The sequence below is a fragment of the Micromesistius poutassou genome, assembly GCF_964030765.1.
Source record: "Micromesistius poutassou genome assembly, chromosome: 3".
NCBI lineage: Eukaryota > Metazoa > Chordata > Actinopteri > Gadiformes > Gadidae > Micromesistius > Micromesistius poutassou.
The window spans coordinates 12,609,666-12,636,782 of NC_140273.1; the positions used below are offsets into that span (position 1 = coordinate 12,609,666).

The window sequence follows — 27,117 nt, forward strand, 5'->3', positions numbered from 1 at the left end:
ACATCTTAGCAATAACAGGAATGATATAATGAACAGCTTTCAAATAAACTGCGTTCAGTACATTACATTACTTACAGTATCTAACCTTTTAATTCCATTTTTAGCATACCATACTTAGGAAAACTAGGGAAGCCTTTGAAAAAAACAAACAGGAATTTGCAGTTTTTAACCTTTTAGTGTCTAATTGCAAACCTCTGTTTATCAACTGCTAGCATAACGTCAGAGCTTAGCACCTTTTATTTGTAAGTTAAGCTCTGAAAGTCATTCAAGTAATGTTGATCCTCGAGTATGGCTATGCTTAAAACCCGCTATAAATCACCTTGTCTTACTCAACTTGCTACTTCAGCTGGGTCCTGTACAACATAGAGTGAAAGAAATGTAATGTTCGCAGCACTGATTAAGCTCCCATATTAATTTAATAAAAAATTAACAGCAACATTTCCACCCTGTTGGGTCATCTTCAGGCAAAGTCAGTGCTACGGACATTAAATTTCTTTCACTATATATTACTTTATTTGTCCTGCACCTGGCCAGAAGGTGGGATGTGCACACAGCTACTTTTTTGTACATCCTGTACAACATAATCATTTTATAATTTCTCTACAAAATGGGAAAGGTACAAATACACATTTTGAAGATTTTTGCTAACCGGATTGTATAACTGTAAAAAATTGCTGTGGCAATGGAGTTTAGTATGTACAAAAACTGTCTAGATTTATCTGACTGGGGTTTTCTGTTAACTCAAAAAACAAAGAAACCATGTTTACTTTAGGATTGGTACTTGATGGATTAGTATATTTGACAAAACTACATGAACCTACAATATCAATAACAAAGAGTGAGTTGTATTTGTGTAATACAAATGCATGGTATGTACAATGTGACATAAATTATTTTTCCTTAACACATTTACAATCTATTTTAAATAAAGTAATTCTTTTATTACATTTTTTTCCTGAAAAAGAAATTAAGTGCTTTAAGAAATTGATAGAATATATGTTAAAGATTGGGGTCACTCATACATAACTCATAACATTATATATCACATCAATTAAATCAAATAAATGGGGCAAAATTATCATTATACAATTGCTTAGTGGTTATAAATAAATTTGAACTATACCCAAGCACAATGGCGTGCAACTACTATAATAACTGCCCTGGCCTTGCTTTTTTAGCAAAATAAAACTACATTACTCCTCACAAGTAAGTGTCATACTTTCCCTTTAGTCAACTCAGTGCATATTAAATTCAAATGACCATTTTTTTTAATAAGATTTCAACCAGCCAACTAACTATATAATAACTTATGAATGATCATTTTTTTTTACTTACAAAATAAATTTTGTTTTGGGTATGGCTTCAAGATTTTCTAATGGGATTCTGAAGGCAAGTCCCTGAATGAGGTGTAAAAGACAAACTGAATCAAGATGGAGGTTTAGACATACTTAGTTGAAAATGTCCCTGATTTGTAGTAACATCAAAGCTTCAAGTTTAAGTAATTCTTTCTAGCAGATTGGTAACAAAAAAGGGAAAGAAATAAACTTCTCGGCCTGTTGGTAACCTGAATATTCAGCGAGTGTGAACGTTTTTGAGTAATCGAGGAAGGATAATAGACTAAAATAAACCTTTGTTATGTTATCCTATTGCCAAGCATGTTCTGAGGTATATGACAGGTAGATACTGTATATCATTCATCAGCCTCATGAGTCTCACATTATGTAACTACTATGTCAAATAGCACCATATGAAATAAAAACAGTTTCAACGCATAAAATACATCAAATGAAAAAAAAAAAGTCTGAGACTACTTCTTTACAACATTAAAATCTTAAGCATACATTTGAAAATTAATTTACTGTACAAAACTTTTTTGTATCTTACAGTTGGTTTACAATATTTTAAAGACCCCCACAGCATGCCAGCTGCCTTCTGAAACACCAGCACCACTGAACTAACCCTGCCTCATGTTCCTCAGTGTATGAACAAAACATGTTTAGTGAATGCAACAGTCACAGGACTAAATATTCACATCAGATCTGTTCAGTGAACCTATGGCCAGCAACCCGGAAACAGCCAACGACAGAATTGTGACCCCGTTGTGAATCAAGTGTACATTGATTTTTTTTCTCATGAAAATATATAAAAAAAGAAAAGCACCATAAGGATGGCTCAATTAAAAATGGACAGTATAAAGGACATAGAATAGTGAAAGAAGCACCAATAAAATGCAAGTGAAAGTCAGTTTTCTCGGTTTGACAGACCATAATCACTCATGATCCTTTTTTCTAATGCATATTGTCATTTAACTTTGAATATCATTAGGAAGTAAGAATGGTTTTGTAACAATATAATAAGCACCAACTTAAAAATTCAGATTTGAAGCTGTAGCATTTATCTTGTTATCAAAAGTGCTCTGATAATAAAGATTTTGTAAAGTAATCAAGTTGCTGATGATTTGATGATACTGTTTTCTGAATACATCATTTTAGTGGCTGCCACTCGTATAAAGTGGTACCGCTATTGTGTAAAAGCATTTTAATTAATGAAAGCATTATTAGGTATTCTTTAACATAAGTTAGGCTTATCACAAAATCACTGTTTTTTTGCCAAGGTTTTATCTCCAAGTGAATATCTTTTAAGAAAAATAGTCATAGTTCATAAAAAAGAAACTTTGTTTCCAGTATAAACAAGTCCTGTTGTATCAGACTGACAGCACCAGCGTTTATACAGTGTGTATCTTGCAAAAAGTAGTTAAACAAAAATAAATATTATGTTGGGTCAACTTACGAGTAAAGCTTGCTTTATAGAGAGGTGAAAGACTTGTCGAGAGAGTGCTTTCCATCTAAACTGATCTGAAGTTCACATTTCTTCTAACACTGTTTCTCTGTGGAAAATGAGGAGTGTTATATATCAGACCAGTGGTGCTTAGGGCTCTTGTATGTCATCCCTAATAAATATAGCACCTATTTGTAGGAATATAATGTCTTATTCCTTGGTATCCTATCCTTGTCCTACATAAATTGACTGTAGGGCCCGGTGACCTTAGTGAAGGCGTAGGGGGTTGTACTGACATAGGTGTTGGTAGTGCTGGACATAGAGCTCTCCACGAGTGTCTGGATGAAACGCTTGTAAGTAGGCTCCCGGGGTGGATCAGACTCCGGGTGCTCACGTTTGACCGCTTTCTTTCCTCCGCTTTTACTGGGGGTAACCTCACCCCCGTTCCTCTCTGCGTCTTCTTCCTTCTCTCGAGCTTTCTCTGCCATCTTTGCTTCCCATAGGGCCAACCCGTGCTTTGCCTCGTTCATGTTTTTGTGCTGGTAGAAGACGAGGGAGATGCGAGTTGGGTGGTTGCGGTCTGGGTTCTTAACCGGCGTTGTTGCATGGAGTTCCCGTTTCGCGCACTCGATCAGGATGGAGCCGTGGCTTGGGGCCACTGCCACGCCACCAATATCTGGGTCCAGGAAGTTGTGCTCGTTGTCTGACCACATCTCGGGTTTCTGTGGGGTGGTGGGCGTGGTCGGGGTCCCTGGCTCCTGTTTAATGGTCACACCTTGCAGGTTTCCATTGGGAACTCCAAATTGTGCCTGCGGAGTGTGACACTCGCTACCTAATGCAGAGGGAAGCACCTGTGGGCCTGGAAGGCCCATTTCCTGCTTGATCGGCATACGGAACGGATCTTGGCCAGGGGGGAACATTTGTGGATTTTGAGGGAGGTATGGATTTGGGTATCCTCCGAACTGATTGCCATTTTTCATGGCAGCTTCGTAGTTCAGGCCAGGGTGTGTTGAGGGGGCTCTAGAGAGGGCATCCATAAGATGTGCATTTGTTGCTCCATTAGGTCCATAGGGGGGGTAAGTGCCCATGGGATGAGCACCTGGCCTCATGCTGCAGGCATTGTATCCATTGACCTGTAAACCTGGTTCTCCATACCTTGGTGGATAGCGTTGATGTACACCGTACTGCTGCTCTGGGTAAAGCGTGGGCCTCTGTTGCCGATACATATCGAGGGGCTTTGGGTTGGATGCATAATAAGGGTGATAATTATCCAGGGGCATCCCTCCGTTACACTGATACCCGGGGTAAGGAGAGTTTGCCCCGTTCATGTAGGTGTTTGGAACATGAAGTGGAGACGGGTAAGGGCTAGTTGGTGTCGGCGTGGGGTACATGCCACCTGCCTTCGAAGTGCTCGGATAGGACCCAGAATGGATAGGGAAGCCGGGATAACCAGCCGGGTGTGGGGATCCTGGGTATGGAGGGAGGATGTTAGCGTGCTGCTGTTGATGGTGCTGCTGCTGCTGCTGGTGGACTCCGAGGCGGTGTGGCGACGGAGCTGCTTGTGCTGCCGCTGCCATAGCCCCGGGAATAGGTCCTGGAAGAAACGTAAGGACAAAAGGAGTCGTTAACCTTATCCAGCAATGGAAAGACGACATAATCGAAGCATTGAAGGATGCTTCGATTATTATAAGCATTGAAGGATGTTAAATTGTAATTAAATCACATATTATTTAATACCCTGCATTAATCGTTACCAAGGCAGTACGTCAAATGGAAAACAAATGATCTACCCACCTGTCCCAGCACCGCTCTGAGCAATAGTTTCATAAGTGCCAGCCTTGGCCTTGGCCTGCATGTTCTTCTCGGCCTTAATGTCGAGACCGGCGTTCTTGTTGGCCGCTGCCTTTTTGGCGTCCAGCTTCTTCTGCCGGCAGGACTTTGCAGGTTCTGAGAGCATGCGGACCTGGCGTCGGAAGGCATTGAGGACCTGTATAGCACCGGTTTTGATTTTCTCCCGCTGGCCTTCTTCACTACCAAATTCATCCGTACTGGAGGCCTTGTACAGAGGCAGAACATGAAGTTGTTCGTCCTCGGGGATCTTGCCTATGTCCCGATTATCCTCTCTGGTCAAGGTGCAAACCTGTAAGAAACAGGTGGCAGGATGTTTAGTGACTTTGAAATGCTAATTGAAACTCCTATACTCAACAAGCACCATCTTTGCATTTACAGAACAGACTAATGTTTCTTTGATTTTAGTTTGAAACCATGTGTTGATTACATGATGTGCATACTAGTGCTATGCGGAATTCAACTGTATATACTGTAAATACCGGTACACACAATAATTACAAGGACATTTATATTGTATGTGTGTGTGTGCTTTAGGAGTACATATTGAAACACCATGTCGTTTACTATGCATCTGCTTACCACAGTGCTTCCACCCTGCATATTGTGGAGGTCTCTGTGAGCATGTGCACAGAAGTCCATGCAAGCGGTGACCCCAGAGAAAGGACGGCCATCTTCCTGCCCAAGGCGACAATCTGGAGCTCTGTGTTCATGTTCCACCTACGCAACAAAGTATTCAACGTTGAGCAATTAGTTCAGTTTATGTTTATTTAAATGAATAACATGATTCAATTAACTGGTTAGAAATTGTTTAACTTATTGTGGCAGTTAGCAGCTAAATTAAATAAATTCAAAGGTCTCATTGCATAAAATATGCATTATGCAAAAATAATTATTTCAACTTGGTGTACTGGTAATATACTGGTTTAAAAAAAAACATACCTGGTTAGCATACGCATCAGGTGCTAATGTTTTATACATTGGCCCCATTAAAGTGGCTAGATTTTGTAGATTTTGCTCCAGTCTTGCCTCCTGGGGAAAAAAAAGTATTTGGTACTATCAATATTAAAGATATCTTATTACCTATAACACGTTGCCAAAATTGTTGAGAGTTTTACGACATACCTCATTACTATCATCTCCAAGAAGCTTGAATTTCCTTGGAATTTTGCTCCTAGCAAACTTGCATCCATTGTAATACATGCTCCAGGAACAGCCAAACGAGAAAGACGCTCCACAGGCCTCAGGATTTAGTCCTTGGCAGGCACATGTCCTCCTAAATGACAGGGAAGTTATGTTATGATATGGATGTTATCATGTACATTGGAAGAAAAATAACCAAAATATTTTGGATGATGTTGAATAATCTATTTTATCCCCAAAAAAGGTTTTCCCCAGTGCTGGATATGTGAAAACTTGGTTCTAAATGATGATATTTACATAAAGTGAAAGTTTCTTGGTGTTCAAGTGGTAACTATTTGTACTCACTCCTCGTTGATTGCGCAGCGTCTCTGGGTGTGGGCTCCATGCTTGGTTAACGTGGTGCTCAACTCCTTGTACAGCTGGTCGGCCACATTTCGGTTGATTCCCTCCCAGATTAGAATGACCACGATGATACAGGAGGTCTCACACGTATGTCCGGCACGCTGCCGCACCAACACCAGCACTTTCTCCTCATCACTGCCACGACGAATGACCTGCAATACACACAGGTAACGCAGGTTTAAGTATACATACTACCGGTTGAGACAAATACATTGTGAACGTTTTTTTAGAATCTATCTTTCCATTTAGTTATTTAGGCAGACACTTTTATCCAAAGGTCATTTATATGCAAGATATTAATGTGCTGGTAGGGGTAGGCATCTTGCCCTAGAATTCTTACAGGTAGGCTGTGGACATAGGCTGTGGGGGTTGAGCCCAGTACCTTTGTGAGTCGAACACCCTAGCGACTACATTACCCCCTATACAAATGAAATGCAAAACCTTCATACCCATTTGGCAATAGGACATCCTTGTGTGCTCTTCCCCTCCTTGCCTGTGTAAATGACTTTTTCAATTCTAATGGCACGACCAGTTAGCCCAGACCTTTTAAAGAGAGGGACAAACACAGAACAAGCACAATATGAGTACTGAGTCGTCTTCAACAGCAGGAGTCGTCTTCAATGGCATCTCAGAAGGCTGCATTTAATAAATTGATGGCATGCCTTTTCTCCATGACTTCTCGTATAGCTGGGACATTCGGTGCTGCTCCCAAATGGGTGTAATAAGGGCCCTCATCCTTCTCACTGATTTGTTCTATGGAAGAAAAAAAAGATAAGATAGGCAGGTTATCGGTTTATATTTGACATCTTATGATAATCTTATGACATCTTATGATAATAATTCTAAGAAAAATATGATGAGACTCACCGACACAGTGACAAGATGCAATGTCATACTGTGTTTTGATAGGAGTGTCTAGTAGGTTCTTTATGGGGGTGTCCAGGAGCTTCATGGGAGATTCAAGAAAGCTCTGGAGGCAAGGCTCCTTCTTCGGGGTGAAGTCATTGTGTCTTCTCATAGGAGCAGAGCTGGAATGGATCCCTGACTCCACTCCGCCCAGGTCTGTGTTGGTTGACAGTATTGTGACAGCTCCTGAGGACTCCACCTTCACCTGAGGAGGATTGAGGGCAAAGGGCTTCTTCTCAAACACAGGAGAAAGCTCATACTGCCTTAGGCTTTGTTCCATGGTGGCCAGGATGCTCCCGGGCTTGTTCATTTGTTTGCACATGGATTGAGTAAACTCCTGCTTGACCTGTGGGTTTCCCATGGCCTCTCGCCTCTGATACTCCTGCTGATGTGGTGATGAGAAGCGGGGTCCATTTTCCATTTTGATAGGTATCGGCCCTTGTTTGTCACCGAGGCTCTGAGGTGGATAAGGTGGTCCATGGCGCTCCTGCCGCTGTAAAAGGTGCATTCGCAGAGCTGCATGCTTCTGATAGTCTCCTTGGTTCCCCCCAGCTCCAGGAGGTAGCTGGTACCCTCTCTGTAATTGAGAACACAAATCTTTCTGCTGCTGCTGTTCTTCCTTAGGATACATCTTTCCTGAAACCTGTTGGTTCATTGTGCCTAATTGTGGTATTTGGGCATTTGAGCGTGCTGTTGTGTTTTGGAAGTCAGTGTGGTTGGGTTGATGGCAATGCAGTGTAGGCTGCTGCTGCTGCTGCGGGTGGCATTGTTTAAAGTCCCCGCTCCCTTGATTCACTGTGGCAAACTGTTGCCTCTGAAGTTGCTGCCTTTCCACAGCGTTGTTGTAGCCAAAAGCTTGGTCACCTTGCTGAGTGTGTTGGATGTTGGCCTGTACAGAGTTTCTCCCCTGCTGGTGGGGCTGGAACTGCTGCTGACCTGGGTGAGGCTGACTGTGGGGTCTATAGTTTGGGGACTTGAGCTGCTGCTGCCCTTCAAACTGGGGCGGATGTGACATGGGCCGTTCTAGACAGTGCTGTTGTGTTGGTAAGAATTCTGGTGACAATATTTCCTGCAGGTCTGGGTCTACATCGTGTAAGTGCTCTCGCTGCATGGGAGTGCGATAGCAGTGACTTGTCTGGTCAGAGAGGTTGCACTGCTGGGAAAGAGCCTGCTGCATTGGAGTTGTTTTCGAATTAGATTGCTGCCACTCAGGGGCAGTGTTGTGCTGAGTTTGAGCACAATGAGTTTGGGACTGCATTTGCTCCTGTTTAATCTGCTGCTGCTGGAAATTGTTAGACCCTGAGGTGTTATCTGTGAAACCTTCCTGGGTTTGAAAGCGTTGCACTGGGTCTGTCTGCAACATCTGCCCATTGACTTTGGGATTTGGTGGCTGCTGATCTGACTGAGGCCTGTTCAGAAAGTCCTCCCACATATCTTGCTCTTGTGTTTTGGATGGCGGACCACTGCTCAAGCGCTGCTCAGATTGAGGTGCGTTTCGGTCCATCCACTGCCCCTGGCCGGGTGCAGTGCATGATAAGTTGCTGCTCTGCTGGGTTTGGCTTTCCAGTCCGTTTTCCATCCCAGCATAATGAGACTGCTGAGTTCCTGGTGCTCTTTGCCTGTTTATCGATTTAGGCCCCATAGAGCCAATGCTGTCTGGTCCAGCTCGACACAAGCTCCCAGAACGTTGAAAGTGCTGCATCTGGGGTTGCATTGTGTATTGGAGACCCCCATCATTTTCAGATTTATTGCCAGAACCAGGCTCCTCACTCTGCCTCATTCCTTTTAATCCTGGGTTGGGAAAACTCTCAGACTCACATCCCTTCCCTGTCTGGGGAGGCATGTTATGTTCAGGGAAGGAGTTCTGATTAAACTCCTGGTTTGATTTCTTATACATGCCATCAGGATTCTTTGGAAAGCATTTGAGATCATTTTGATGTTGTGAGCCGTTGGCAGGTCGCTCTCCACCTTGCCCAAGTGCAAAGTCACGTTCCTGGACAGGGTAAGCTTGCTGCTGCTGGTGCTCTGCTTCATGGTTCTTGGAGTATCCGTTCACTATATAGGGAGCAGAGTTGTAACCATTTTCATTATTGTGGCCTGGTCTAGGTTTCTGTTGCAGTGCGGCAGGCATCTGAGTTGAATTTGAGTAACCTGAGCTTAAAGGGAGGTGTTGAGCACCTTGATTGGGCAGCTTTTTTGCTAGAGATCCATTGACGGCCAGTGGCAGTGAACCAGATGGTTGTGGTGCAATGGAAACCTGTTCAGGGCAATACTGAGACAGAGTCTTCTCTAAAAGATCACCCGGAGTGCCTTCCATTATTGGTGGCGAGGCTGTAGCACCATTAGAAATGGAAAATGGTTGTCTTGAATGGCCAAAAAGATCCCCATTTGAGAAATTTCTGTTTATTTTGTCCAGTTTTGTCCCCTGCAGGACATTGCAGTCAAAATCCTCCTTTGTCAGCTCAGGAAAGTCTTCTACCAGACTGGAGCTCATTGCCTCATTTCCTTTAATTTCAGAATCCATTTTGAGTTTCTTAGGCTGGTGAACCAACAAAGAGTCGTCCGGGAGCGCATGCTTCAGCTCCCCGTTCATGGTGTAAGGCCCTGGGCTGAATAGCCCCTGTTCTGGACCAGGGCTGTTGCAGTTCTCTTGGGTTCTTTTCACGGAGTTGACCCCTGCGTTAGGCTTGTAGTGGGTCCAGTCCTCATGTCCATTAATCCGCGCTCCATCGGGAGACTGGGTTCCATTGTGGAGTTTGGTGGTGTCCGTTGGGTTGGTGTTCTGAGTTTTGGCAAATTGTGCTAATATCAGACTTTCTTCCGTCTCATGGCTAGACTGTTCTGTTTCCATCTGGTCTGCTTAGATTCCATCCACGAAGCTGTCCTCCTGTGCGTCCTGCAAACAAAACACAAGAGAGAGGGAGATGTTAGCATCCAAATAAAGTCATGCGTTGCTTTTATTAAAACAAAGGGTTGATGTTATTGTTGTGACATGTCTTTTCCTTCAGTTGCAAAAGATTGCCGTGGTTGCTGATAGATGCTGATTGCTACACACTATGCTAGTGTGAATAAAAACGGTATATATATATATTAGTTATAGGTAGTGTTGTTAAAGTGTGTTTGAATAATTTCCTTGCTGTACGTATCAGTCAGCGACCTGCGGTTATCTTAAACATAACATAGCTTGCACACACGCACGCACGCACACATGCACGCATGCACGCACCAATATGGCTTTCAATATTGATCAGCCAGGAGAGGGTGTGGGTTTGTGAACCATCCGGGTGAATGTGGGTAGAAGTACCGCTTGTCAGATCATTTTTAGTTCTTCATCCACAACACTTGCATGTTAAATATGGAAATAACGTTCTACTAATCTGGTTTCGAAAGAGCCATTGCTGAATTGCAGTTTTGTGCATTTCCATCATAGGCATTTTGTTTTTAAGGCTGACATTATTGTGGGCTGTTTGAATAAGGGGAATCATGCATGATTCATGCTATGACTCATGCTTTGGCAGTTACTTGTTAAGCTAGTTTGAGCAATACATCTACTCATTTAACGTTATGCGTCATATTTAGACTGTTTGTTCCATGCTGTTTTGCTGTTTATTCAAAATGTGTATCAAATAGTGTTTTCCCCATTAAACTCCCTGTTATAGGGATTCCTTTTCTATAGGCATTCAGCCATTTTATAAAGCTGTTATCAGGCTGTACATGTTGACCTCGAAATAAGGTTTCATTATTCACGGATGGATCTCTGTATAGTATCTCTGTTTAAGCTGAGCCCAGGAAGGCCTTTAATCCCCATCTTTTCCTAACCCCCATCCCCCCTCCGGCACATGGAAAAATGGTGGTGCGCCATTGATTTTTCTGTGCCACCCTCTTATTATTAATGCATGTCACATCTGCAACATCTGCAAAACAATTACAGTGCAGAGGCTGAAGGAGAGCCGCAGTCTAATCCATCATAATTATGAGCAACGCCTTTGCAGTAGCTGAGGAATAAGACAACCAAGGCGGTCCAAAAAGGTGGGTATCGCTAGGTGGTTCGTTGACGGCAGTTAGACTGAAACATTCAATCTATTCATGTGCATCTGTGTTAGTTTCAAAGTGTATTTGAGAATTAATTTTTCCTGTGGAAGAATGTCACACATGTCCATAAAGAGTAATCATCGTCATCATTGAGTCATCTACCACCCCCTTGCAATTAAGAGAAAGACTTCTAACACTGTGCTTTGTCACCAGTATGTTTAACCCATAATCACAGTCCCAAAACAGAGTGAATAAACATCTATAATTTAGCCTTTTATGTCTTCATGAGCAATTTAAGTCACTCAACCACTGAACCATAAAGGCCTGCATTTAAACACGTACAACCTTTTTTATATTTGTTCTTTTTGACCATAAAGTTCTGAGGAAATGCATGAGATACGTCTGTGACCACAGAAGAAAAACATGGCCGCCACTACTTTGAAAACATAATTTGTTCCAGATTTATATTTCAACAAAAACGCTGATGTTAATGCAAACTTGCTAAAGGGGGTAGCTATAGACACTGGTCTTGAGGGGAAAATGAAATCTTATTCAAGCAACTGTTCATAGTGAAATAACAGCAGGTCCATTTCATGCTGTTTGAATAGACCAATGCTGCAGATTATTTAATATTTTGGAGACATTTAAGAAATGTAGGATTCTGATCTGATCATGACATCTGGAGTATGTTACAGCAGCATTAACTGTCTTCTTCAAACTGCATATGGAGTAAAACATAATGTGTGTGATCCTAATAGTTACAGGATTTTTATATTCTCATACTGTTGAAATGATTTTCAGGTAATAAAAAACAAATTTGTACAAACTTCTGTGGAGGTGGCGACACAAGAAACATTTTTGATCACAGTTGGTTCACAGTTGGAGAAGACAACTGCCAACTGCAAACAACTGTCCTTTATATACAATAAGAAGTTTATTATGTTCCCAAACAGGCATATCATTTTTGCCAGTCCTTTCGACACATTTTCTTTGCCGCATACTTTCTCACAGAATGTTTTACATCATTCAGAAGCTTCGCTAAACAACGTCGCAATCTCATTCAAAACAAATGCTCCCAGTGCTTACTTAAGGCCTCAGACCTCACACTACACAGGCTCGGAGAGTATCAATAAAAAGAAGAACATGCGCCAGTTTCACACGCTTGGAGGCAGCTCCTTCACAATCAGACTCAAACCAACTGGCTAAAATAAAGACGTACCCCCTCATGTCAACGCTCCTCACTGTGACATTGGCTGTCAAGTGGGACCCCCTGCTGTGGGTTTTTAAATCTCCAACTAACGATGCGGCCTGCTTAAGCAGTGGTCCCGGTCATTACTACCACGCAGCCCGACAGTCGTTAGCGGGTGAACGAGGGAATTGTAGGAGAGCCAAGGACAATGGTAACTTTTCCTGCTCAGAGGGGGTTAAGATAATGACAATCTAGGTATTGAGGAGCAGGTGTTCCTGTTGGATTGTTTTCTTCCTCCATATTGTATAGCAGCAGAGATGAGGTTGTATTCCAGTTGGTCTTGGCTGTCTTAACACCTTAGACCCAAAAGAGCATTCTCTTACATAAAAACAAAACAATGCCATGAATACCCTCTTTTTTATTTGCCGGTAACCATCTGCTAAAGAAAGCTTGCTTGCATCCTAGTCTATAGATATGTTAATAGAAATAGCATCATATTGTTAGAAAATAACTTATAATGCCATGATTTTAGCTGGAAAATCCAATCTTTGCAAGTCAGATAATCCTATAAATTACATTGAAGTAATCGTGTTTTTCTCTCATGAATCTTCCAGTAGAAGATGATACAAAAAACGAACCAAATGTAGCTGTGAACCTCTTTCCATGCCATTGTTACATGTGAATTGGGGCAAGGTACCTAATTATTAACCTTTTATATCCTATTTTAAACCCCATCACTGCTTTGTTATTTTTATTATGTTGTGTGTGTGTGTGTGTGTGTGTGTGTGTGTGTATGTACGAGAGAGATGTAAATGAATGACAAAAGTCAGTAGGTGAACCAGAGTGCTAGGGTGCTCACAGTGTTAGCTCCAGTCCAGTGGGACACTCCAGAGTTTCCAGAGGGCTGCCTAGAGCCAGGCAGCTTGTCACAGTTGGATACACCCACACTGAACACTGAAAAAAAGAGATCTTTGCGAACCTAGAACAAAGCAGGCGAGCCAGCTGAGTGTGTTTGCACATACAAACGTACACGACTCAAGCTTACCCCGAGAAATTTTCACCATTGGCCATATATTATTAAACCTCACTTAAACCTGTGTTTTGGTTTGAAAAGCCTTAAATTGTTTGATTTTGTTTTGCTTCTATTGTTTTGTTTAATCTTTTTCTTTGTGCACTCTGTCTGGTTTTGGATCTCACTTAATGACAATCTGAGTGCTGAGTAGAATGTATTATTATCATAGTGCTGACAGTGTCCAGTGTAATAATCAGCTAGAGTCGTGATTCGTAACCAGAGTTTATTGTCGGTTGGAATGAATTCAGTTCAGGCATCTGGCATAAAGTTCTACAACTTCTGACCAGCGTTTAGTATTCCTTCAGCCGCTTCCTTCCACCAACCAAACTAACAAACAAACAAACAAATTGTGGCACTGTGTACAAATCTGTCAACCTCTTCCAATGGAGGACTAGGAGAAGGTCCATCTCCCTCCAAAACCGGGTGCCTTTGTTTCGACGTGCTTTTGTTGTTGCTGTGCCTCGTCTGCAGGGCCCTCCCTCTGCCTGTCCCATAGTTTTCTGCCCTGTAATTACTCTCTTCTCTCTCTGGGGTCCTCTCTGTCGCTGTCCTCACGTCTGCTCCCCATTGGCCTGTGCAGTTATGAGCTGAGCTGTTAAGGGCACTTGTAAGAAATGTAGACAAGACACTGCCTATAGGGATAGCCCGTACAGCTATGTGCACCATGGCATTTAAAGCTAGCTAACTGGTTTTAGTGCTTTAAGGCCTAGGGGTGTCCGAGAGTGGACATCTTGAAGGCAGTGTGATCAATGCAGAAAAACAATAGAGGTGGTTTGGGCAAGATGGACGTCCATTGAACCGCACAGCAAGAGGCATTTTCAAGCCTACCTTGAGTGAAATGTGTTCTATGGTCTGTGGTGTTGTACTGTATAGCATTTTGGAAACGTCACTGTCTACCTTATCTTCTCCACCAACATCATTTCCATACCCACAATAAGTTCAATGCACTACACCTTTGTTTAAGACAATACATATAATGTTTTAGTGCTTTGGGAATATGTGTCTTTTTTACCCTCTCCACCAACTCAACACTTCTTCCCAGCCACAGCAAGTTCAATGCACTAGACTCATAACTTTGTGTTTGTGTGTGTGTGTGTGTGCAGTGTGTAGTGATCCCTGGTAGGGAGGCAGTGAAATAGGAGAGTGGACCCTTTTAGTGGACAGTGAGGTCTATTTGCTGTTGCTTGGCAGCCGTATGTGACATTCACCCATAGCGACAGCTGCTGCTGGGAGACTGAGGTCTAAGCTAGGCTAGCAGGTTGAGACGTGCGGTGTGGGGGGAACGATATGGAACAGCCTTGTAAATCAGACACACGCTTTGCCTCCCAATAGACCCTGCCACGGGTGTGTGTATTTCGAGTGGTTGTTTCCCCTTCTCTGGGCTGAATAGGGCGGTGAATGTTTTCCTGTGTGGCGTCAGGAACACCGGCTTGTACACTTGGAGCCTTGCCGACACACCGTTTCTTTGCGATTGTATTGTTAGATTTTTTTTGGACGTCTATAAGCCGTCCACTGTGTTTATTACATAAATAAAACATAAACACGTATGGTAGATTAGAGTTTAGAGTAGGCTCTTATTGTGTAATGGATTATCCATCCCTTTGTATTCTTGTAGTATATTTGCACCTCAACCTCTGTACCTTGCTTGAATCCAACTGTGCAGTTATGTTAATATCATTTTCGAAAATAACAACCCTAAAGCATTGCCAGGTCCTTCTTTTCATGCAAAGACTGATAGAAACCTACTAGAAGTTCTGCAATATATTAATGAATCCACTGCTCAGTTGTTAACATTGTACATTGCCTAACATTGTTCCTTACAGCATGCTTGTTGCCAAAACCCAATCTCGTTTTGAAACAAACGGACACACAGACTCTGAATCTGGTATCACATGCTAGCTTCCATTGTGGTTGAACAGTCATAGTTCAATTGTGAAACGGACACAGTAACGTCTCAACAATGCCCCCCTTCCTGTCACGTGAGGAGAGGAATTTTTTCGTCCAGAAGTCCAAGCATTTTGTTGGACAGAGAACAAAGCTAAAAAACACTTTGATCTTTTACCAGAGTAGTGGGTTGCGATGTGTAAATAAATACATATATATGAATGGCCCTAATGTTTGTTTTTAAGCTGCCCGGTACTGGCTCAAGGCTGGCTCCGGTGTAGTGAAACCTCATCCCTCACAGATCCCTGCCAGCGCAACTGGGTCACATGACTTGCATGCTAGAGCGTTTTAAATCCCTCTTGTAATAATAGCGCTCGTCCCACTGGCCTCTGACACTGTTTTCACAACATTATACTACAACTGGCCGGTCGTGTGAAAACAAATTGCAGGGGAAAGCTAAACGATAGCCTTTTTTTAGCCATAGGCCAGCGATGAACATGCTAAACCTTTAAGAATTGAGCTAGCATTGGAAACATAGTATAACTCGTGTTTTTGCTGGTGTTGCCATGCCAATAATTAGCTAACCTCCTGACAGTGAGCAGATGGTTAGTGTTTATTCCTCTTTTCCAGAATACCGTGCCGACAAACAACCTACTTTGTTATGTGGTTAATGCCTTAACAAATATACACAGCCAAATCTATACGCAGCCCACGAAACTCAGACAAAAAAACAAATTAACCAAATTGAAATAATCAATGGCACGAACTGAAGTCCACAAGGGCCCATTTGACTGGGTGAAAGAGGAAGAACCTCTCTCCACTGAATGTGGCAGTTGTTTATTTTTTACTACACTTCCCTGAAGCTTTCGGGGGACAATTGAGTCTTGTAGCGCGACTGGTGGTTGGTCACAATCTGGAGTAATGTGATAGTCCCGTGTGTCAGTGTGGACAGTCAAGTGCTGCGCAGCTAACACTGGACAGATGTCCGTGCACGAGTCCCATGACAATCCAACACACAAACACTTGTGATTTGTGTCTCATGATACATAAGTAATTAAGAATGATTCATATTTTTTTTTTTTCTTCATTCTTTGAAAGCACCTCAGATTGCTGTGCATGCCTTCTCCCTCTGAACATGTGACATTCTCTCTCTACCTCACTCTGGTCGTGCAACAATAGGACCCTGTGTCTGCAGCCATTGAACCCCATGCCCCTGTGCAAGCACACATGCACACACAGCCACACATACATGCACACACACACGGTCCCACTAAATGTATAGCATTCGATGTTGTAACTTTTTCCTCCAATTGCCTTCAACTGTTTAATGCTAAACAGTAGCCCAACAAGATTATGTTCCAGCTGTGGGTTGAAGAAAACATACAGTGGACTATTCTGAATTGACTTAATGGAAAACGTTTCAGCTAAAAACATTTCTAGCCAACATTTCAGACTTTCTACCTAAAGTTTGCACCCTACATTTCTCCCAGAAACCTATTTTCCTTACATGGACTCTTTAATCGACAAAACAAGGAGAAAAATTACCTAGATTGTACAGTTTTGTATTGTTGCCTTACTCTTCTTTCCCTAACATACATTTACATTTAGATAATTTAGCAGTCGCTTTTATCCAAGGCGACTTACAAGCATTCATACACATATGTACGGCTGAGTCAACCATGCAGTTCATACAAGTCATACACACATACATATACACACATCTTGCTCAGGGACACCTCAACAAACAGCTCGGAGGAGCCGGGGATCAAGTCAACACGCTCTACCTCCTAAGCTAAGCCGACCCAACATTGTTTCGTGTTGTTCATTAACAGTGAAGCACGGTCAACAGTTTAGTCCAAAACTGCCTAACACACTTGACCATACACCTTCAAATGAGACCAGAAAGACAGGCCAACTGCTCCCTCCGCCTCCCTCAACATTTCACCTCTGCTGCTGTGTCCACATTAACATATGAATGGGGGGGGGGGAGAAGGAGAAAGTTTGTAAACGCTGTACTAATTACTGTTTATCTCCTCCATTGTTGTCGTTGGAGCAGGTGAATCACCTGTTTCCTCTTCACCCCGGTTCATTGACTGACTAGCAAAAGAGTTGACTCAGTCCAGCATTTGTCACACAATATACCTTTTGAGAAAGGTTGGTTGATGTACAAGGTGTGGTCGAACTACAGGAGGATCTTTGGACCGTGCAAGCTTTGAGCATGCAAATAGAGCAACGTGAAACGATAGTAGCTCCTGTTTTAGTGTGTGGGGAGTGCAGGACGTAAGTAGGTCAACGCATGGAGACTTCAAATAGCCTCTTGTTTTTGTTTGCTGCTGGAAAGTTTCAGGAAATAAGCAGAGTCAGAGTGCAGCCACTCGTTTGAACTTCAGAAGCGGCATTGTGGAAAGGCTGTGGACAAACTGCCAGTGTGACTCAATCTTTGTAGGCAGGTAGCACAAGGCAGTTTCCTGTTGATGGCTGCTCTGTGGGCCAGTCACACGATGGGGAGTCGATAATGGCTGCGTCACATGACGGCCTGAAGCAACAGTGGCTGATTTCTCTCTTTTGTCTCGAACATCCTCTCCGTTCCTTCTCTTGGCCAACCTAGAAACTCACAGGTCTGCCTGCTGGCTGTAGATAGAATATTCTCTCTGTTACAACATAGTATTTATCTTGGACCAGATTGTTACATGTCACCGGGTTCAATCTATCTTTCGAAAGGTTTTAAATGACTTGTGTCTACTTCAGAAACCAAGTCCAATCCTGTGGCCCCGTTAGATCGTATGTTTACATGGTCTTTAAAAAACAAAAGATCTTTCAAATAAGTTTTGAGGTATTCTTTGTTATGTGGGTTCACTTCTTTCATTGGGATCAGAAGATGTGATAGATTACCTAGAAACCACAGGGCATATACACTTCTGTTTTTAATTTCTCCCCAAGAGAGCCTCCTCCCCCAGCCCTGCAAGGATCTGTACAATCCTCATGGCTCTTTATGTCTAATCTAAGACAGATGTCCCAGGCTGCAGGAGATTCCCCCTATAGTCCCTGTGCTTCTCTGTCAACTCCTAGTATACTCTGCCCTTTGGGCTGCTTTGAAGCAAATGGGGATTGGCATTTTTTAGTCATCTTTATAAAATGTGCATTACAAGTATAGTTATCCAACAGAATTATATATGAAAAAAAACGAAAAGTAAAATTTACTTTTGAGTGCCACATTGAGACCAACATTGAAATACCGTCTTATATCACTGACAGAAACCCCCAAGACTAAGAAAAAATGTAATAGATAATACCTTGATCTACTCTTCTTTCTCACTCAAATTCTTAAATGTGCATGCTACTATGAACTATTCCTTCTCAGCAACATTTCTTTGTTCCACTGCATTTGATTTCAACCTATCAGGAGCCAATGGAAGGGTAGTTAGAGCCGGCCCATCAAATCGAGGAGGTCAGGGGCATCCAATGCCGAGCGGGTCAATTGGCTTAACGATCAACTTAATACACTTTGGTACAATGGTGCACTTCTTATCAGGCTTACAGAGTTAGCTGGCCGTTGCCGATGGTTTACAAGGTGGTTGCAAGATTGGTTCCTACAAAGTTTAGGGTTTGATCCCAGGCAGATAGTTTATCAAAATATAATTATTCATGTGAATGCATGAATGTAGGCATGTATGCAGGCCTATATATATATATATATATATATATTAGTACACACACTTGCAGTTTCTGAGGTGCAGTCCAGGTGTTTTCACTTGAGACGCGGTTCAGCATCGCGCGCGTGGCTAGGGTTGGGTGTTGTGTTCGCGCGCACGGCGAGTTTAAAACACACGCGAGCAGCTGCGGCTCAGAACAAGCCAGCTTGTTGAAAATAATTTCAACTTCCAGAGCGAGAATCCTCCATGGCAAACCGCCACGTGGTCTGGCGCATCTACTCCATGAAATTGCCTCGGTGCTTTCTCCACAGGAAAACAATGGAGTGGGGTCGCACAGGGAGTCCGATGATGATACAATTGGTAAGACTAGAAGAGCAAATTAAATGGCAAACCAAACAGCAACTGACTTCTCCCCGCCGCCTTCCTGCAACCACATGCGCCTGATGTGGCCGGCCAGGCCAAAGGTCCCCCGCAGCCGTAGTGACAGGCAGGAGACCCCTGCACTGTGGTAGGGAATAAGGGGCTCAAGAACACGTTAAAAGTGCTTGAGCCGTGATTTCCTGCACACAGTTATACCTGCCTTATACAACACAACAAGAGAACACGTTGACGTGTCGGAAAGGCCTTCTTGTGGGCTGACAACAGACCATTAAATACAAGTAAATTCAATTGTAGTCTGTTGACGTGAGTTGGACTTTGCAGCAATGTTGATGTTGATATGTTGCATGAACGGATTCTGTTTCACAACACTGCTTGTTGCTGTGGTCTTAAGGAATGTCTTGTTGCTGAGTCTGCTGGTTTTTGTTGTTGATCGGACTCTTTTGAGATGTCAGGTGACCTACAAAGAAGCTTCTAGAGTAACGGGTTCAACTGCTTTTATTTATGTAAGGTTACTCCCTCACACAGTGTACAGAAATACACAAGTATGTCAGTACAGTACAGTGTCTTCATATAGAGGGGGATCTTTGGAGCATAACCTGCACGGCCATATCTTTCACAAGCCTTCACATTTTTTTGTGTGACAACGGCAAGTCTTGGAGCTTGCCGTTTACTTAAGGTGACTAATTAAGGTTTTTTCAAACTCCCTGAGAGGTCAAGCCTCATAGTAGAACATAGTTGTTCATTAGCTTTTGTTAAACCATAGACGTGGGTGTCATGTTATTCTACCCATGATCCCGGTGAATGGAAAAAAAAAAAAAGCTTGGAGCCGGAAAAAAAACACACCAAACTATGTCTAAAATTGCCCCAGTGTGGCTCACACAGTAAGACTAAACATATACTCTGTACATTCAGGCTGCGTCACACGGAGGCTCTAATTAACAAGTTGTCAGTTGAGCACACAACAGCCCAGGGCTAAACCCGTTCACCTGCCTGCAGCCCCTTCCCTCCACTGCCCTCTCTTTATTTTTCCCCTCATATGGTTCCCTGTGCGTCGTTATTTTTTTCTCCTTCCACCGACCCACCGAGTAACCACCAACCCCCCCCCCCCCCCCCCCCCTTTTGTCTGGTGCTGCAGTCAATATATCTGACTAACTTGATGAACTGTGCACAGTGCAAAGTTAATTTCTTTCAGAGAGCCTCCGGTAGCCATGGCAACCATCTTATTAAGGGCTCCGCAGCCCATCTGCTCTAAACATTACCCGAGCACGGCTGACTGTGTAGCCTGCCTTGCTCTCGCCCCCGCCCCCCACTCCCCACGAGCTGCACTGTGCACATGTGATCTACACATTGATCCGTGCCGGGGAACAGAAATCAATGGAGACACATATGCATGAAGCTCACATTTTGCACTTTTGGAAAACGGAACGGTTGATTAGCGCTGAACCCTCGCATGGAACCCTCCCAAGTGGGTTTTTGGTTTGTCGCTGTTGACATTTTTATCTTAGGTATTTAGTTACTTGTAGATTTCAATTCCAATGAATGAATTGTGCTACAGACGCTAAAGCTAGCCGGAAAGGAATTTTCTGTATCTGGGTTACTCTTTACTCTCTTAATTAATTATTAGCTTCCTTATCTGGCTCTGTGCCTTCTACAGAGAACACTTATATTCCTGCACTCATGTTCCTGCACTAACCCTTGATGACGGCCAAATGTAAACGCATACCCACCCAACCAACAAGAACACTGAAAACAAAGGTGGGACCATAGCCAAACCAATTTTTCAATCGATAATGCAAATGCTACCATGGATTAGTACAAATTAGATGTTGAAATGGCATGAAAGTCCTCGCTAAATCAATTCACTAATGAAAGTGCAGATTCTTTCAGTTTCGATTTTGATAATGCACAATATATATAATGCTATGTAGTGGTATAGTGTCTTGGTGGCATAACACAGGCTTGGTTTAATATGTGTGGGTAAATAACAACATAGGGGATATCTTTTCCACTAGCGGTCTCCAAGCAGCTTGACCCGAGAGTCTCTGTTGCCATGCTGCCGGTTTCCCTCCAATAAGCTTGGGGAGTCATGTGACTTATTGAATAGAGGTCACCGATCCCTCTCTCCCAGTCAGGGATACTCCCAGACTCCCTTTAAAAGGGAATATCTGGGAAATCCAGCATCTCGCAAATCTACATGGATGATCAAATGTGCACCAGTGAACCATTTTTCCATCTCTGGACGGTCTGTTTAACAAACAGCCTTGTCATTCGCAGGGAGAGAGGGATTCAGATAGACACCAGCTGCTGCGCACAAATGCATTCCCCGGTGGAAACCTAATATTGCGCCGGTGCCACTTGAAGCCTTCAGAAGCAGTTAGTGATGTCATTCAAGCCCATTGGTAGGGTTACGCTTTCTGAATGACACTCGCGGCCAGCTGTCTTTCTTTGTGCGCCCGGCGCGCACTGAGCCACCAGGAGGGAGGCCACGCAGGCCTCAGCCTTTACAATCACAAACCCCTCAAGACGCGATAAGAACTTTATCTGACAGCCATTTCAGAGCGTCCCCCATGAAAGAAGTTTAGCGGTCGAGGTGCCGTTCTCCTCCCTGATGTGTGTCCGTCACAAGGGACCTCTGCCCATCACTTGAAAAGCTGCATTAGTTATGGAGATTCCTCCCCTTCAGATCTTGCCCTAAATGATCTTAGCAGATTACTTTACTTGAAAGGATGCGTTGCAACCAAGCAGCCCAACAAAAAAGCTTTCATCACCCACTGCATAGCCCACAAAACCCCCCCTTAACCCTACAGAGCCTCAGAATTTGCAGCATTTCTTTGTAACTTGTTGAAATCACCTTAAACCTATGTTTTTAAAGACATACCGTGGTTTGTCTAAGGGTGACCAAAAAAGGCTTCACAGTAGGAATGTTTGATTATGGACCCTGTGGATATTCATATCACCCCACTCATCTATATTCAGTTACTTTTGCTTTTATAGAAATATAGCTTTTTTTATTTTCCTATACTGGTCCCGATCTGCTCACAAATAAGCTTTGCTTTAACCATACAAAACTTTCCTTGAATAAGGTTTTTGCGACGGAGAAAAACTTGAATTGAAATAGCTCTGAGAGGTTGGAAGCCATCGACCATGGTGACTTTATCGTTAAACCTACTGTAGTCATTCTATGAACAAAGCCTTTATTAATCTCAACCATCCGCCCTCCGAACTAAAAAAACGGTTCATGGTGAAATGTATGAAGTTTGCCTTCGAAATATAACTGTGCTTAAGCCATTGAAGGCATACACCTCGACGACCTGCTACGAAGCTGCCGGCTCCATTGTTGACAAGCAAGTCCCTTAAGGTTAAGCTGACTCAGCGGCGCCAACGTTTTCCTCATCTGGTGTCAGAACCGGCGTCTGCATTCAAACAGGCCGCGACACTAGGAGTTCACGTGACCGGGAGGCGCCCGGACAGTGATGATGCTGTGCGCATCGGGGAGCGGCGCTTGCGTAACGGCTGACTCGGTATCGCGCTACGGAATGCCAGAATAGTGTTTGCAAACAGAGCAGCCACGTGCGACGCTCACGTGGAGGGAAAGCCTTCTGAGTCTCCTGCCCCTCTCTGGTTTACTCACTAACCCACGGTTAATTTTTCAGAGGTAATGCCTGAGACATCCATACATGTTTATATGTATATACTGTATACCTTGCCAGGACTAAGAACCCACTCCTTACTGTCCCGTGCCACTCCAACCACCCTTATCACCCCCTTTGATATAATCACAGGGCCAGGCTAGGCCAACACAGCAGGACAGCTTATTGGTCATCCGGGTTTAGATTTGGAATGTGCTTTGGCATTTGCACTTCTTTGTTGTCTTCATAGGGGACTTATTTTGCAGTTGGTTTAGGTGTGAATGCTTAAGCGGTTAAGAAATGCATCCAATATTTTTGTTGCACTAAGTACAATTTTTTAGTCAAATACCACCTGGAAAATATTAGGCTTCGATCATGTTTTTCACAAAAGGCACAATGGTGTATAATCTTCCTCTCATTCATTTGAATGGATGTGTCTTCAATATACCAAGTTTCTAAAGCAGCAGTCGCACAGTGGGTCACTGCATCTCTCCCTCTGTACAACAACAACAACCCCCGTTAGCAGGAAAAGAAAAAAAAATCAATATTGAAAAGATCAATACCGCACAATAAATAGCTCGCCATTTTGTCTCAAGGTACAAAAACCCACAACCAAGGCAAGGCCTTGAGGCAAGAGGTAGCCCAATCTAAAATGTCCAACTCAACCGTCTCAGAGTTAACAAAACAACAACAACCAGGGCAAGGCCATGCAGTAAGACATAGCCCAATCTAAAACGTCCAAATCAACTGCCAAACCAGTTGTCTCCTTTCTGAGACCGGGCCCAAGGGAGTCGAAATATGATGCGTGCTCAAGTAAAGGAGGAGGGTCAGGGGTCAGGGGGAGCATTGTCATTTGACTGCATTGTTGTTGAACGCTATGGCAACTGGACATTCTTCCCAAAGGTGATATTGTCTCTTACCCTGGGAGGAACATAAAAGGTTCCTACAGCCACAACCAGGGAGCAGCCTGACCGCTAGGCTTTATCAGGAAGTGTGGATGGATGTGAGCAGCTTGATTGATCTGTAGGTGCCCCATCCCCCCAACCGGAGCTGCAACCCCCCCATTGGAGACGCACTCAGGCCCCGTCGTTGCTAGGGCTGATGTAGCAACAGTCATGGCAGGAAACCATGGAAACTATGGAAACCGTGTCACTGCGTAGGTTTAGGTTGTGACAGTTTGTGCTACAACAATGATGTCACCTGTGAATAACCTCCCAGCTGGAAATGGGCGTTTATGCTTTACTACGATTACCTGGCACGTTAATTGAAACATTTAAACAACAAGTTTGATAAAAGCCTATAGTAGTAAGGGTAATCGAACAGGTATAGCAAGGAGTTAGCATTACACTACAGCAAACACCCTCCTCATTGACTGATCAGTCTCCTAAAGAAACATGGCAGTTATTAAAAAAAGTACAGGTGACTCACACACACACGCACACACGCACACACACGCACACAAACACATACAGCCCGAGACTTCAGACCGATGTGTTCAACTAACCGGTTGAAACAGGTTACCTTAATAAACTGATCTCTTGTGTCACGTGGTACCGGCGAGTCGGGGCGGCCGAGCACGCCCCCGCCTACTCTCTTGTGTTGACACTACACACTCGATAGCCATGCGCGTCACATCAAAACAAAACCATGCCGTAGTCTTACAACGGCAACCAATGAACATGTGACGGGAATAGTTCCGAGCTCGCAAAGATTTAGCTCAGTGTTATTACATTGCAGAGTACCTAATTTCTTATAAAGGTACAACATGCTGTGCATAGCTAACCACCGATTAACAAATTAGACACAAACCGTGACCAACATAATTAATGCAGTGTAGAAACTCTAGTTTTTTTTATGTATTAAATGCTACCCTGCAGTCGTCCACAAAGCAGTGAACCATTTTCGTTCCGTTCCATGGAACTCCACTGCCCTGTCCGAGTCCCCTACTTTATATAGGTCCTCTGTCATTTATTTCACCAAGCAGTGATCTCATGTTACTCAATGTAAATGCATGAGAATGTTAATGCATTAGGGATTTTTACAACTAAGCTCAACTATTGGGCCATTTAGATCACCTGATGACCCTTCCAGGCGTTGCTTGGTTAGCATTTAACTGCAGGCCTAACTGGGGCTGGAATACACAAACCAAATACACAAGGTTTAAGATGGTATCTCTCACAATCTCCCAGCATGATGTTAATCTAAAGGATGCATTCATTGACCGCTTTAGTTTTATTTAAAACAGCAATGGTAATGACCTATTAGTTACATGTGTTCTGTCATTATTAACAAAAACAACAACAACAACAACAACAACAACGTTGCTTTTCTAGTATATCTCTAATCAAATAATAATCATGAAATGTATGAATATTCCTCCTGGGTACCTTTTATAGCATTAGCATTCCATTTGTAAGCTTACTATTTGGCAGTTTCACTACACTGACCTAATTGCACAGAGCAGGAATACTATCATTGCACTCTATCATACACTATACTCTTATCATTGAGAAGTCAGCAACTCTGATCACAGAAGTAGGTTGAGTATAACAATACAAATGTATACTTTCCATACTGTTTTATGAATGAAAAGAAGATGTACCTCATATTCTACTATGCTAAATTTTTTATTAACATTCTTGTCAACTTTGTGGAGAAATAAGGTCTACTGTTCCATTGAAGTTAGTGAACTTTGCGTTTCCCCCCCTGGTGTCCCCCCCAAAAAAACCAAGCCATGCTAGATTCTCCCCATCAAATGGTGCAGTAGGATAGAGTTTCATTTCCTTTAGCACTTTCTGACCTTGCCCTGCTCTCTGCCCCTTGCTAAAATATTCTTTCTTCTTCTTCCACTCTCTTCTTGTCTTCATGCCCTCCTTGGGACCGGGGCTGCCTGTCATTTGGGGGTGATCACGATGAAAGCTGATTCAGGGTGATGCACAAAGCCAGGAGGTATAGCTCCCCCCCCCGAATGTTACCAATGCTATGTATTTGTACAATGTAAACTTAATGCCAACACTAGCTGATCTAGGTAGGCTTTTAAACAAATGTTTGTAAACTGCTTCTTTATTGATGAGCAGACACCAAGGAGAAGAGCACTGTGGAACATGTTATATAAATAAGTAAAGCTGCCTGTAGCATTATTATGCATATCTCCTGGTAAACAGAATTGTTCTGTTAGTTAAGGGACCTTTTTAATAACTTCTGAATAATATGTCCCATATTATTCTAAACATCATGTGACATAAGCCCACGTGAATAAACGCTAGATAACTGCTGACAAATATACCGGACACTTTTCTAGCAATTGGTCAAATAAAAGGAGATCCGAGATAGGAGCATACTCTGCATAGCTACAGAGAGACATCGGCAGTACTGCTTCAGAGAAAGAAAGAAGAAAACAGAATCCTTATCAGGCAGTCTAAGCAGGCCATTTTCTGTTTCAAGAGGCATTCCAAAAAAACAGCAAGTGTGCACAGTGAGAGAGCGGCGCTCGTGGAAACACACGCTGAAAAATAACCAACCCTCTCACATTTACAAGGTACCGAGAGCAACGAGAAAAGAGAATGAGAACGGTCAGCCATGTTGGAAGAGCTTTATGAAATAAGCCCACTTCTCATTCTGTCGGCTGTACAGTGGGGGGAAGTGCCTTGGCTTCAGAAGAAAAAAAAAAAGAACGAAACCCTTCCCCAATCTATGGGAAACATGAAAAGCAAAAGAGCCCAAACAGAGAGTATACACTCTATAAAATCCTCACCTCTTTCTGTGTCCTCCCACTTTGTAGAAAAAAATCCAACAAAATCGGCCGGTTCTGTTCTCTAACAAATCCTAAAGGGTAGCCATCTTGCCTCCTTCTGTTCTTCTATGAAACAGACCATACTCCACATCAATATTCATGGAGACCAGTCTGACGTCGCCTCTCACCATCAGGAGAAGCCCGGGTGTCGCTGTTGGTCCGGTCGGTGAAGCAGCTCCCGCGTGCACCTCTCTCTCTCTGTCTCTGTCTCTCTCTCTCTCTCTCCGGCGTGTAAAGAACAAGACAAAAAAGGGAGAGAGAAGGCTCCAAAAAGGGAGAAGAGTGGACTCGCTTGGGGGGAACAGCCTCCACTTTGCTGGCAAACTGAAAAATAATCACAAAATCACTTTCCTGCTGAGCCTTTCCCACACAAAGAGCCAGGTTTTCTCCCCCCCCCTCTATCTCTC

At 43.2% G+C, this 27,117-nt stretch overlaps 1 protein-coding gene across 1 annotated transcript; it reads right to left on the reverse strand.

Annotated features, from left to right (window-relative positions):
• Positions 1–2: 2 nt before the first annotated feature.
• On the reverse strand, positions 3–27,117 carry tet2 (tet methylcytosine dioxygenase 2). Its single transcript, XM_084465608.1, has 10 exons — positions 26,672–27,117; positions 7,039–9,973; positions 6,834–6,924; positions 6,621–6,714; positions 6,115–6,323; positions 5,752–5,902; positions 5,569–5,658; positions 5,209–5,346; positions 4,573–4,918; positions 3–4,372 (listed from the first exon to the last, which is right to left on the reverse strand). The coding sequence occupies exons 2-10, from the start codon at positions 9,926–9,928 to the stop codon at positions 3,015–3,017; spliced, it is 5,367 nt and encodes a 1,788-aa protein (XP_084321734.1). The 5' UTR covers positions 9,929–9,973; positions 26,672–27,117; the 3' UTR covers positions 3–3,014.

Excerpts from the sequence above, each read along its gene's own strand:
- tet2 (XM_084465608.1), bottom strand. The coding sequence starts at position 9,928 with ATGGAAACAGAACAGTCTAGCCATGAGACGGAAGAAAGTCTGATATTA. Across the intron at positions 6,324-6,620 it reads GATGTCCTATTGCCAAATGG|GTCATTCGTCGTGGCAGTGA; the intron begins GTATGAAGGTTT and ends TGTGTATTGCAG. Across the intron at positions 5,659-5,751 it reads TTGGAGATGATAGTAATGAG|GAGGCAAGACTGGAGCAAAA; the intron begins GTATGTCGTAAA and ends TTTTTTCCCCAG.